Source organism: Phyllostomus hastatus, unplaced genomic scaffold, assembly GCF_019186645.2.
Source record: "Phyllostomus hastatus isolate PE091 unplaced genomic scaffold, TTU_PhHast_1.1 phas_contig_196, whole genome shotgun sequence".
Taxonomy (NCBI): domain Eukaryota; kingdom Metazoa; phylum Chordata; class Mammalia; order Chiroptera; family Phyllostomidae; genus Phyllostomus; species Phyllostomus hastatus.
Window position 1 is genome coordinate 8,859,134 of NW_025333709.1, and position 13,223 is coordinate 8,872,356.

Genomic DNA, 13,223 nt, shown 5'->3' on the forward strand with positions numbered 1-13,223 from the left:
AATAATTTTTTAAGGCAGATAGTTGATAGAAGCTCCAAGAAGTAATCCTGTAAAGCTGACCTCCTCCTGCAACATACAGATTTTTTCTTAGTGAGGTGATGGGTTTAAAATACGTGACTGTGGTCTCGCAGGCTAAAGGTGTCTGAACAGCTTCAACAGAGGCTGCCTTTCTGTACTGAGACTACTTTCAAATAACATTAATGGCCATTGGTTTAGAAATCCTGTTTCCTAAGTTCTTTGATAAATATTCCTATAGAAAATAAGTGTACCCTTCTTTGTTCTAATTATGGTGACTGCATTTAACCAAAGGCCCTTGTAGGGTGAGTATGAAAGTGGTAAATTCACCCCTAAACCCACATCCACAGCACACAAGTAGTGAAGGTGTAAGGCTTATTCAGGTGCCTATCCTTTTGTGCAACCTGTAGTTACTTAATATGTAAACAAATGGGTTCAAATTTGGGTCCTGACAACATCTCACATTATTTTCTTTGAGTATGTTGCTTCTCTAGAGTTGCCAAGTCACCATTTATTGGAGACACTATAGATACAGGGGTTGTATCTATTGACTTTACTCAGCACTTAGGGAAATGTCGAATGCCTTAAGCAAAGCAAGACCTATGCATTAGAGTTGAGAATAAATGACCATACTCTGTTCAGCATGTACAAAGCTGTTGGTTTATTCAGCTGCAAAGCTGGGGAAAGGCTTCCTTTAGGAGTAAATAGGAAAAATGCGTTTATGAGGAAGGCATTTTTACACACATAAATGCGTGCACACACTCGTGCACACATACACAGAAAAAGGAACATATTATGGTTACATAAACATCGACATATTTTAATTTTTTAGACCTTATCTTTCCCACCTCCCCCTTAAAAGAAACAGGTGTAACATTTTAAAAACCAGTTTCACAGAAAACAGCTACATAGAAACAGTTTCTGACACATTCAATTATACTAACAGTATAGTATGTTTCAGTTCAGTAACTCTCTACTAACAGATATTTTTTCTACCTACTACAATCCCCTCCTTGTTTTTCCCTTAAGAAAACTAAGGCTCAGCAGAAATACTCATTAGGTTATAAACATTCTTCTCTCTTCTTAAAGTTGCTACGCATTTTAAAATTTGTGATTCTATTAATGCTTTAATTTTTGATGCCACATTGTACATAGCACTTAGTAATGGAGAAGAGGAAAAAAGCAAAACTAAAGGGGGTGTATAATATATCTTTAACAATATTTTCTGCATCCTTTAGATGCCCTGTTAGCCAGGATCATACACAGGTTTCACTCTTTACTGAAGGTGTGTGAAAAGATCTAATGGTCTCATGCATTTTATGTCGACTTCTACATTTTGACTCAACTAAACACTGCAAGATTCATTTACAACAGTACATATACTTGTTCAGATATAGCTAAAAGCTAAGCTATGTAGAAAAAAAGTGATACTAAAAAACTGACTTCAGATTGTATTAGGCTGAGGTTTTCTGTAGTAAGGTTCTTTAAAGTTAGACGTGATCCTGGAAAGTTTGCAGTGGATCAGGCAAGTGCATGAAGTACTGCTCTAGGAAACAGACCGAAAGACTTTAATCCTTTAGCAGTTAGTATTGAAAATATAAACGCTCTCTTAATAATCCTTTCCCTTTGGTCTGTTGGAATGTGTTTTATTTCCTCTCGACTGAAGTCTGAGTGCTAAGATGCAGGAAATATATTCCCTATGGAAAAGGTGTCTGTTTAATCCCCAGGTACCATCGTACAGGTCAGCTTAATTAGAGAGAGCCTGATGGGAACTTATAAAATGTTTATGCTGTAATCACAGGTACTGTGATAGGTCTGGAGCATTAGACTACAGGTTTGAAACTGCACTCCCTCCCCCAAAATAGGAACCCCTAAAGTGTGCCACACGCAGACCTATCCGTATAAAAGCTAGGAGACGCATCCTATTCCCACCATTTTCTTTTGCCTAGTTAATGAATTTAATTCCACTACCTCCCTAAAAATGCATGCCCGAGAAGACTATGCTTAGGCAGGTGTGGTTGGGAGTAGCTGACTTTCCACTTTCTACTGTAGCTGTTGTGAAGGATGGGTAACAAAAGGGGTAGTAGCCTACCTTTTCCTTCCCGTTGATAATTAGGTATCTAGTTGGAATCCATTCAGATAGGTGGAGTAAATTGGGAGGGGGTGGAGAACACAATGCAGAGAATAATTTATCTTTTGCAATATGGTACCTTTTGACTAATTCTCCATTAAAGTTCTCATTTTATCCACAGGATCTATCAAAGGGAAAGTCGTGATGCACATTCTCTGCAGCTGAGCTATGGGCCTCTTGGACATATATCCAGTACTTGCTTGGTATACTGGCCCGTTAGGGCAGTTTGGTGGAGGAGGCATTCCTTTCGCAGCTCTGGGCTGTGTAACTTTGTACTGCTTTCTCAATTAGCAACACAAGAGATATCAGAACAAATGGTGGGTTTTATAGTGATGCAGTTAAGAGTTTGTTAACTGCCTTCTGGAAGTCAGTGTAAGAGTAAGTAGTGTTGATTGGTTCAGTGCGGGTTGTTTCCTTAACCGTTTTGGTTAACCAGCCACAGCAACAACCAGAGACACACGAATTAGGGATCTGTTTTAGGTATTCAGTTATGGGAGTGGCTCTACTCAAGGTTCGGCTTAACTGTTTGGTGGCAAACTGCAGCGCTCCGTTCAGAGTGGCATGGTCTCTGGAGAGCCGGCTGGGACTTGTCAGGGGCTTCTGAAAAGGTGGGACTCCACAAGAAGCCAGGGGTGGCCATTCAGGGATTGGTTCCAGTTTGGGCACACAGTGGGAGCAATGGGAGAGCCTCAGACCTATCTCCCGAAGTATATGGACCGGTGTGCTTGGATCTAAGAGTTTAGCATGATATAACCAGGAATTGGGATTTAAGGGTTTCCAAGTTGTTGAGTATTTTAAAAGGCACTTAACCTGCCAGGCAAGACTCTCAAGAGGTGTCAGGTTGGGCACCACAGGGTCCTCTTCTTCAGAGGAATCCCACTCTTCCCCAGAACTATCATTTAGGTAGTTAGCATTTTCTTCTTCCTCACTTTCCGATTCTGACAAGGGGTCAGGAGAGGGATTTCTGGGACCCATTAGAACAGAACAGGAGAAGGAACCAGAGAAAGGTTAACAATTTAAGCCAGCAAAACAATGACTAACACTGGGGAACATAAACAAAAGATGAAAAATCCTTTCAACAAGATTAACTTGCCTGTTTTTGAGTCCGTTACACGCACAGTATGCCTCTGGCTTGTACCACTGTGCAGTTCTTCGAGATCATGTTGTATTTTCTTCACTTACAAAGAAGGCATCTCAGTTCTCAGGAGCAGTTCGGTGTGTAAAAGTGTTAGTCACTTACCATCGGCACAGGTCTGAGTTTCTCCTTTAAATCCTGGCTACCCAAGAAGAGAAAGGGTCCTCATCTAGGCAAACTGGTTTTCTTAGTGTGGTTTCAATTGGCCGTGATACTGTGAAGAGACACTCGTGTCCTCTGTTTTATTGCCAGGGTATTGTATCTACTTGGCAATAAGAAGAAACTCAGTGGTTGCCTTCAGAGTCTGCTGCTGCGGCAGATTATGTGCAGACGGGTGGTGGGATGAGTTGTCGAGGACATCTGGTGCACACAGATCCGATGTTTTCCACAGGTGGTGCAAGTGCCCTTGGAAACCGGTGACTTAGCTGTTGGGATTATCTGGAAAGGGAGCCTTAACCTGTGAATGAGAAGACTAGACACATGACATTAAAGCCTGAAAGCACTAGGTGACACTACAGTCCACCTAACTGTGAGTACCGAAGAGCATGGATGCCGAACAAAGCCTTCTGGGCTTTCCCCTCTTTATCTCAGAGGCTTAGGCAGATTGTCCTATTGGGATGGCTCCTAAATCACAAATCGGGAAGGTGAGCCTGGGAACATTTTAATCCTCTGTGGGTACTATCCGTGGGCCAGTCTGTTTTTAAACATGCGGTTCTAGCCCAGAAAATTACTTCTGCTAAAGCAGACCCCTTATGTCCAAATCTCTGAGTAGAAAGCTATAAAAAATTTTTTATTCATATCTTTTTACTCGTAGATATGCTTGGTGGGATTAGTTTTTGGAGACCTATCCTGTTTGCAGAGTTGCTAGATATTAGAGGACTCTTGCTGGGACCCAGAGGTTGGGATCATATGACCATACTCTACAGATATGAGTAGGAAGTACACCGAATGTAAACAGGTTAAACTCAAAATTAAAAGGCAGACATTCAGACTGGATTAAAAAAGAAGATTCAATAATATACTGCCAACAAAAGAGATTTTAAAGCAAAAAGACACAGAAAAATAAAAAATAAAAGGATAAAAAAGGATGTGCCAGGCCATTGTGGACCCAATAAAGCCAAGACAGCAATCTTAACATACAACAAGGTCTTATGTCAAAAATTATATGGGACAAAGATGGACGAGAAGCAACCGAATAAAGTGACGTACATTTAAATCCTCACTTAATGTCATTAATGGGCCCTGCAACATTCTACTAAATAATGTTACCATAGGCTACCTGATATAAACAAGAGTTAGTTCTGAAGGCATCTCATCAATGTTGTTATAACAAAGTGATGTTGAACAAGATGATGTTATTTGAAGACCTGCTGTACTGATCATATATACACCTGAAAACATATACTCAAAAGTTCTTGAATAACAACTGATAGAATTGAGGGGAGAAATATAAGCAGGGATACAAAAAATATAAAAAATGGTTAAAATATTAATATACGTTGGATATTATTTAGGTAAATAGAATTCTACACCAAACAAAGATATTTGAGTGCATGCACCCACAAATAGATCATGTATTAGGTTATATAGTACAAATAGATTCCAAAGGGTATTTCATTTAGAATAAATAATCTGATCACAGTGCAATAAAAGTAGATATTAAATGTTAGTTAAAAGTAATCCTACGTTGAGACCTACATAACTCTTGGGTTAAAATGGAAATTACAAAGGATATCAAGAAATATTAAAACTGAGTAATGATATAAACCACCCACAAGGCATAATTTGTGGGACATGACCAAACCAGTAACTAAAAAAAAAAATACAGCTTTGAATACAAGAAAATTTAAATATCCAGAAATTAAGAATTCAAGATAACAGAGAAGAGCAACAGCAAAATAAAGGCAGAAATGAAACAGTAAATAAAATAGTAGTAGAAAAGATTGATAAGGCTAAAATATATTCTGAAAATATTAAAAATACCAAATACCAAACTGATATGACTTATCAAGATTTAAAAATAAAAGAAATTAAAAATAAACATGACAAATATATGCTAAAATGTGAAAATCCATATGAAATGACTAAATTCTAAAATATAAAATACTAAAATTCACACAGGAAGAAACAGATGACTTCAACAGCACAGACTAGTGTGTACTAAAGAAAATAAAAAGGTAACAACCTCCTATTAAAAACACCAGGTCCCTATGGTTTTACAAGTGAGTTCCACTAATTCCTAGAAAATTCATGCTATTTTATATAAGCTTTTCCAGAAAAATAAAAATTTATATAAACTGACCAGCTCTCCTTTCATGCGAATAAAGAATTCCAAATCTAAATATGAACCAAATAACAAAAGTATAGGCTCATTCCATTTGCAAAAACTCCAAATATTACCCAATAAGACTAGCAGTGTATTAAAGAAAAGAAAAATATGTTATAATCAGGTAGAGCTTATCCCAGGAAAGCAAAAGTATCTCAACTTCCGAATATTTCTACATATATCGCCCCAGGAACAAAAGAAAGCAAAAAACGAAAGCTACTTTCTCAACTTGGTAAGGGTTGGGTTATCAGCCAAAAATTTCAGGAATATTATCCTAAATGAGAATATTTAGATACTCCCTTGAAAAAATGAAATTAGATAAGGATGACCATGATGATTGATACTGACAAAGAACCAAAAGTTCTACTCGATGTTATAAATAAAAGAACAAATGACAGGTGTAAGAACTGGAAAAAAGAAATAAAGCTATTAATTTACAAATGATAAGGTCATCCAATTTAAAAAGAGACTGACATGTAAACTAGTAGAGCTAATGAAAGAGCTCCACAAAGTTCCTGGATCTGAGATTAACCACCTACATATTCATTAATTTATTTATACAACACTTACTACTTGCCAGGTGCTATTCCAGAAACTACATAAATGTTAACTCATTTTAAATTCTCCTAGAAACCCTATGACATAGGTACTTTTATTGTCCCCATTTATACAAGGCTTACGTTATGTGGCCAAGGTCATACATCTACTGGTAAGAGCCAGGGATTTGAACCCTCTTAACTTCTATACCAGTAATACTAACAAGATGCATTACACAAATACCTTTTACAAGGTAAATCACAATACCAAAAGATGATGAATTCAATCACATCAAAATGAATCATTTCTTGACTGAACTAGAGATATCAGGAACAACGTTTACAATCAACAAGAAAATACAGCAGCCTCAATAAAGAAATGGGGGAAAGGACAAAGTTATCTAACTTGCAGGCGGGAAAAGCCACAAGCCATTAACCATATGAGTCAAATGATATTAATCCATTAGTTTGGTAAAAGCTTTTAAAGCCAGACAATGTTCAGTGTTAGCGAGGAGGCTAAGACTTAGAACCCCTTTAGGAACCAGCGATTATAGACCTTTCTGAGGAACAACTGGCAGCACTGCTTGGCCAGACTATTTGCGTATCTCATGATCCAGCAATTCTACTCTTGGGTACATACAGCAAAGTAATTCCCGTAACACCAACATGTATTCTGATGCTTCTCCATCTTTGATGGTAAGGACTTAGAAGCATTCTAGGTTTCCAGCACCAGAAGGGCGGACAGGTAAAATGTGGTTTGAGCACATTGGAAGAACACACTGCAGTGTGTCTGGACTGAAGGCACAGCTCTAAATGAAAAAAGCAAAACCCAAAATATCAAATCGCATTTATGCCATTCTGTAGGAGTGATTTCCAAAATCAAAGTCAATAAACATCTTCAGTTTCAACCACACACTGAGTATGTAGTAATAAGGTCGTACAGTCCTCTAAAGAATAGTATTTCTCTAGCTTCTATGCCGTCCTTTTATCTAATTCAGTTCCTACCTGTGTCTGGCACACATTAGGGGCTTAGCAAGTTTTTTGAAAAAATTAATGAGGGAGTGATGAAGTCCTGCTGTAAGTAACGATACAAGTATGTTCTATTTTTATGAGAGAAAAAATTCCCAAATTATATTCAACTGACTTGGTAATATGTTGGACAAAGATAAATTAAACAATGTTTTAAAGCAGAATCAATAAAGATGATGCTACTAAAGCAATATAAAAGGAACTGCTTATATCTTCATCTTCAATAAGAAACACGAATGCAAATACTTTTAAGTTTATATTACCTAGTTCCATCTGAAAATGAAAATTCAAAACATACCATAGATCTTTCTTTTATTGAGACAGGAGAAGCTGTTGGCTTTTAATTCTTCTGTCCTCTTGTAGTTTTACTGTTCTCATTTCAACCGAATTCCATCTGCAAGATTATTAAGTATATTTCAGGCACTGTGTTATTCAAAGCATGCTTAAAAGGCTTATTCTGCTTAAGAAATAAGACAAAGTCTCTTTGCAGGCATATGCAAATTCTAGAGTGAGGCTATCATTGTTATTCCTTTACATTTCATGCGCATAGTTTTCCCTGGACAAAACTGAATTAACCATACCCACTCTATATACTCCCATGTGTAATTTACCTTTACCATGTATAAATTACAGAAAAAGAATGATTTTTCTGTAATTTCAGACATAAACTTACCATATACATTCTTTACTTTTATCTTTTCTTAGCAAATTTCAAGAATATGTGCTAATTAGTGACTATAGTTAACATGCTGTACATTAAGTCTCCAGAACTTACTCAAAACTGAAAGTTAACCTTTGATCAACATCTTCCCACTTCTTCCACTGCCCTGACCCCCCAACCCCAGCTACTGGAAACTTCCATTCTGTTCTGTTACTGAGTTAAATTTTTTTTATATTTCACATGTAAGTGGGATCACGGAGTACCTGTCTTTCTGTCTCCTTTACTTCACTTAGCAGAATGTCCTCCCAGTTGACCTATATTGCAAATCGTAGGATTTCCTTCTTTCTACAAGACTGCATATCCCATTGTGTATGTATCTCACATTTTTATCCATTGTTGCACACTTAGGCTGTTTCCATATGCCAGATACTGTGACTAATGCTGAGATAAACATGGGAGTACAGATGTATATTTGAGATGGTGACTTTATTTCCTCTATGTCCCCAGAAGTGAGAATGCTGGATCATATGGTAATTCCAGTTTTAATTTTTTGAGGAACTGCCATACTGTCTTCTATAATGCCTGCATCAATTTACATTCCTATCACCATGTATAAGGTTTCCCCTTTCTCCACATCCTTGCCAACATTTTTCTTTTCACTTGTTTGCAATAGTCACCCTAGCAAGTGTGAGGTGTTTCCTTAGTGTGGTTTTGACTTGCATTTCCCTGCTCATTAGTGATGCTGAGCACCTTTTCATGTGCCTGTTGGCCATTAACACATCTTTTTTTGGAAAATGTCTCTTCAGGTCCTTTGTTCGCGTTAAAAAAAATTTTTTTTGATATTGAGTTGTATGAGTTTCTTATATATTTTGTATATTAACATTGGATATATGGGATACACGGTTTGCAAATTATTTCTCTTACTGCAAAAGTTATCTTTCCATTTTGCAATCTTTAAAATTTTTTTCCAGATTATGTTGAAAAAATTACTAATCAAAAAAAGAAAAGCTCATTAAAATATAGTTAGGCTGACCTCTGGTGGCCAAATGCCTCATCCTTCAGTAACTGACAAAACTGAATGAAGTCATCTGATTTGTAGTGAGACGGCCAACTAAAACACAGCAAAGGAAATAATATTGTTAGAAACCTCACAGCCAAACAAAACAAAGTTGGCAGACATCTAAGGCATAAAGAGAGCTGAACAATTAAAGGCCACAAAATAAGAAAATGCCTCCAAATATTAGTTTGTTCTAATTTTTAAGTTTACCATAAAAGACTTTACATAAAAAAGGAAACAAATGGTACACACAGAGGTTCTCAAAGCAAGAATAGTTCTGTACTATCCGACACTGTAGCCACTTGCCCTACGTGTCTATTGAGAACTTGAACTGTGGTTAGTGTAAAATACCCAATTTAAAGACTCGGGGAAAAATGTAACTTATTCTTTATGTAGATAACGTGTTGAAATGATAGTCTGGATAGACTTGGCTAAAAAACGAATGCCCTTTCTAGGTTTCTTCACCACGCCTTTCCAGCCACTCCACAGCAATGCATCTCAGCCGTGGTGAGACTCGAAACGTTACCAGCATACTCCACGCATTCTTAGGCCTGTACACTTTCGCTCCGACTGATTAAGCTAAAATGCTTTTTCAGAAACTAGGCATCTTCATAAACTTAAAAATCATGGGCAACCCAAATGCTTTCATATTCATTCCTTTGTCATTTCAATACCTACATCGCGCCGGGAACTGGGAAGACGAAGTGAATGGATGAATACATTATGCCAGAGTCATGCAACAGAGTAAGTACTACAGCAACCTGTGCCTCAGTGTCCTCCCTTAAAGGAGACAGCAGTTGCCTCACAGGGCTTGTTTGTAAAGATTAAAGGAAGTCAATTGCTCGGACCGGTGTCTGGCACGTAAGCGTCCATTGGTGTAATTTATTATTATGCAAGTATCAATATAAATAAACCTTAAAAACAATACTGATCGCAGAAAGGAAATGGCATATTCGAATATTCATATGAGAACACGAAAGCGATACCGTGTACTTACGCAGAGATCAATGTATATGTCGTTAATACATGAAAACGAACAGTAAATTCAGAAAATCCATCACTACTGGGGAGGGAAGGTGATTTCAAAGGAAAAAGATGTACGGGGGCTCTGGAACCTACTTCTTTAGCTGGCTCATTTTGACCTCACAGCATCCCATTTAAAAAAAAAGTTTAGGCTTAGTTTCTGCTCGAAGGCCGTCGAAACTCCTGTATCTTAACCGCTGCGCCGAACACTGCGGTTCTCTGGCTCACCGCCGTGGTGCACCTCTGCACGCCAGGCCTCGAGGGCGGGCGCATCTCGGATAAGCGGTTATCTACATCCCTCAGCGCCTGTCCCCGCAGCCGCTCCCGGCGGGCCTCCCCCGCTCGCCCCCCTCCTCCGCCGAAGGCCCGGGGCTCGGAAAGACAGCGGCCCACGGCCATCAGGGGACCGCGCAGTGGCCCGCTCGGCGGACCCCTCCGCCTCTCCCTTTGCAGCAGGAGCCAGGCCGCGCGGCCTGGCGCCCCAGTACCCCTTATCTCTCCCTTCTCGAAGGATCTCCAAAGAAGCCCCTCCTCCCCTCAGCAGATTCCCTGTTCTCACCCGTGGGGGATCTTTTTCCCTTCTCGCTTCACGCCTAGCTGCGCGACCGGACTAGGCCTAACGCCACTCTGTCCCGACAATCTCACCGCCACTCCGTTCGCCTTCTCAGCCGGGACCACTTCCGGGCAAGTGGACGACCCCCTCCTCTTGGAAATACCACTTTTCACCGGAAAACGGCAGGCTAAACTCTAAGCGCATGCGCCCAAGCCGCTGCGTTCGAGGTGGGTGGATCTATTTCTTCCCGCTCTCGTCTCCCGACGCTATCGCTGAAGTCTCGCGGTATTTCCCTCTCCCGCGGGAGTTATTTAAACACTCAGGCGGTAACCACGCCCTGGGCGCTTAGAGGCCGGCAGAACGTAGTTGGAGAGACTGGAAATTAGCCTTGGGGTGTGTTGGTCCTGCTGCAGCCGATCGCAGGCAGGGCTCGTCCCTGCGGAGTCGCGCCACCATGGGGGCAGAGAAGAAGCTGCTACCGATTAAGGAGGCCTTCAAGCTGGCGCAACAGGCGCGCCAGAACCAGGCGAAGCTAGTGGTGGCGCTGAGCCGCACCTACCGCACGGTAAGCGCGCCGGATCCTGAAGCCTCTGGCCGCTGCTGCCTCTTGCCCTCCCGAGACCCTCCGCACTCGTCGCCCCGCGAGCTCTACCTCCTTAAACCTCCCGACCTGGCAACTTGGAGGGAGATCTCCGGGCAACCCCTCGCTCCACAACGGCCTCCGGCGCGGACCGTTACTCCTTAGTAGACGGTGCACTTGGAGAGAACGGAGTGTACGAGTTCCGAAGGCGACCGTGCACCCATTGTTGGGCCTCAGGGTGCATCTTGGGTGCTCTGCTTCAGCGGCTGCCCCTCCGGTCCTGTCGGAAACGCCGACCGCCAGTCAGCCTACTCTAACCGCTCCCCATGGTTAAATTGAATCGAATCACCAAATAGCAAATGAATGATTAGGACCTAGCCCTTCTTATTCTGTTTGTTTTGTTTGTCTTGAGTGGAGACGTGGGAAGAATAGAACAATGAATTTCGAAAGAATAAATTATCTTGAGATCCAAGAAAAATTGTAAGTCAACATAAATAATAGGACTTGAAAGATCTGAGACGGGATGTGAAAAATATCAAAAGGAAGTTTCTGTGCAACAGTAAGGCTAAATATGATAAAACACTAAAGCCACTGCTGATCTTGGGTTCATGAAGCGTATATTTACTAACCTGGTACCAAGGCATATTGAGAATTGAGGGATGTTGGAGGGAAAAGGGAATCGTTTCACTGCCAAAATTCACGGTTGTTTTCCCACTGCGGGAAGGAAATCTCTCTGGAGAGAAATTTGTGCAGATTTCCCTTTTGATGGTTTGGATAGGTCAGGGTGTACTGTACAATGACTTCAGTTTGAGCTCCGGCTGAGGCTTTCAGCGGTCTCAGGGGCGCGCTGGGAAAATGAGGATTTTATCAGTGCAGCTTGTGAAGAAGGGTCTCTTGTGTCTTTCAGATGGAGGATAAAACAGTTTTTCACGAGGAATTCCTGCATTACCTTAAGTATGCTATGGTGGTCTACAAACGTGAGCCCGTTGTGGAGAGGGTAATAGAGTTTGCAGCGAAGTTCGTTACGTCATTTCACCAGTCAGATGAGGAGGAGGAGGAGGAGGATGAAGAGGAAGGCGGTGGCATTTTGGATTATTTGTTTTCTTTTCTGTTAAAGGTATTATGGCAACTCGAACTTTGGAGCGGTAATTGTAGGAAATTTTACTATACTAAAAGGGCCATGGGAGTTTGTATGTTTCAGAGATTGAAATAGCTGGTAAGTGAGAAAATGTCTGCTTTTTATAGGAAATTTGAGAACTGTCATTAAGATTAAAAGATGGACTTTTAAAATAACTCCAGCATTCAGTTTTTAATGACCTCTCTAACCCAGGTCTCGTACATTTGTTTTAAGTCAGTTCTGTTTTAAGAGCAAAGTAAGAGTTTCTACAAAGAGGAATAAATGCGCTCTTGTAGTTTAGCAAACACTTCAGACTCTATATTTTGAGTCTTTGTGTAATGTATATTTGGCATGCTTTGTATAATGTATTTTAGTATGCCTGTGGATCAAGGTAGCATAGAATTCCAATAGTATGTTATTATTTAGTAATGGTATGTAACTAAATTTCGATTGTTTCCATTTCAGTCTCATGAAGCAAACAGCAATGCGGTTCGATTTAGAGTGTGCCAGCTCATAAACAAGCTCTTGGGAAATATGCCAGAAAATGCCCAGATCGATGATGATTTGTTTGATAAAATTAAGGAAGCAATGCTTATAAGATTGAAAGATAAAATTCCAAATGTGAGGTTACAGGCTGTTCTGGCTCTTTCACGACTTCAGGATCCCAAAGATGATGAGTGCTCAGTGTCTAATGGTATGTGTAGCTGCCTAAATGCTTTTTCAGTTTTGGTGACTGGGTTAACTTGTCAGTAGGTGAATTTTTTATTATGAACTATATATATGAAAAGAGATATATATATGATTTTTAAAAAACCCAAGGAGACACCACCTAAGTGTCAAAAATAGAGCCTCATCAGTGACTTTGGAGCCTTAGGTCCCACCCCAGTGACATCACTCTCTTACAGAGATAATGATTTCAGGTGAATTCTCTTATCTTTTTGTTTAAACAATTAACTACATGTGTGTATCTCTAATGTTAAGTTTTGCATATCATTTTGCATGCTATATGGGTTATACTATATTTTTCTGGGCTCTCAGCATTATTTCTAACTGTAACATT

General features: G+C 40.0%; 2 protein-coding genes across 8 annotated transcripts in view; one reads left to right on the top strand and one right to left on the bottom strand.

The window, feature by feature from the left end:
* Positions 1–652: 652 nt before the first annotated feature.
* On the bottom strand, positions 653–10,701 carry DCAF16 (DDB1 and CUL4 associated factor 16). 7 transcript variants are annotated; one of them, XM_045834461.1, is made up of 4 exons: positions 10,473–10,701; positions 8,867–8,944; positions 7,471–7,566; positions 653–3,738 (listed from the first exon to the last, which is right to left on the bottom strand). In XM_045834461.1, the coding sequence occupies exon 4, from the start codon at positions 3,119–3,121 to the stop codon at positions 2,471–2,473; it is 651 nt and encodes a 216-aa protein (XP_045690417.1). In that variant the 5' UTR covers positions 3,122–3,738; positions 7,471–7,566; positions 8,867–8,944; positions 10,473–10,701; the 3' UTR covers positions 653–2,470. The 7 variants fall into 7 exon arrangements, with proteins under 7 accessions (XP_045690417.1, XP_045690420.1, XP_045690419.1 ...); XM_045834464.1 differs by having other exon boundaries at positions 653–3,753; XM_045834463.1 differs by having other exon boundaries at positions 10,559–10,681.
* A 115-nt stretch (positions 10,702–10,816) lies between these two features.
* NCAPG (non-SMC condensin I complex subunit G) overlaps positions 10,817–13,223 on the top strand; it is a 32,083-nt gene continuing 29,676 nt past the window's right edge. Inside the window, exons 1-3 of the mRNA XM_045834495.1 lie at positions 10,817–11,031; positions 11,954–12,163; positions 12,629–12,857. Coding sequence (XP_045690451.1) covers positions 10,921–11,031; positions 11,954–12,163; positions 12,629–12,857 — 550 coding nt within the window. The 5' untranslated portion in view covers positions 10,817–10,920. The remainder of the gene's footprint in view (positions 11,032–11,953; positions 12,164–12,628; positions 12,858–13,223) is intronic.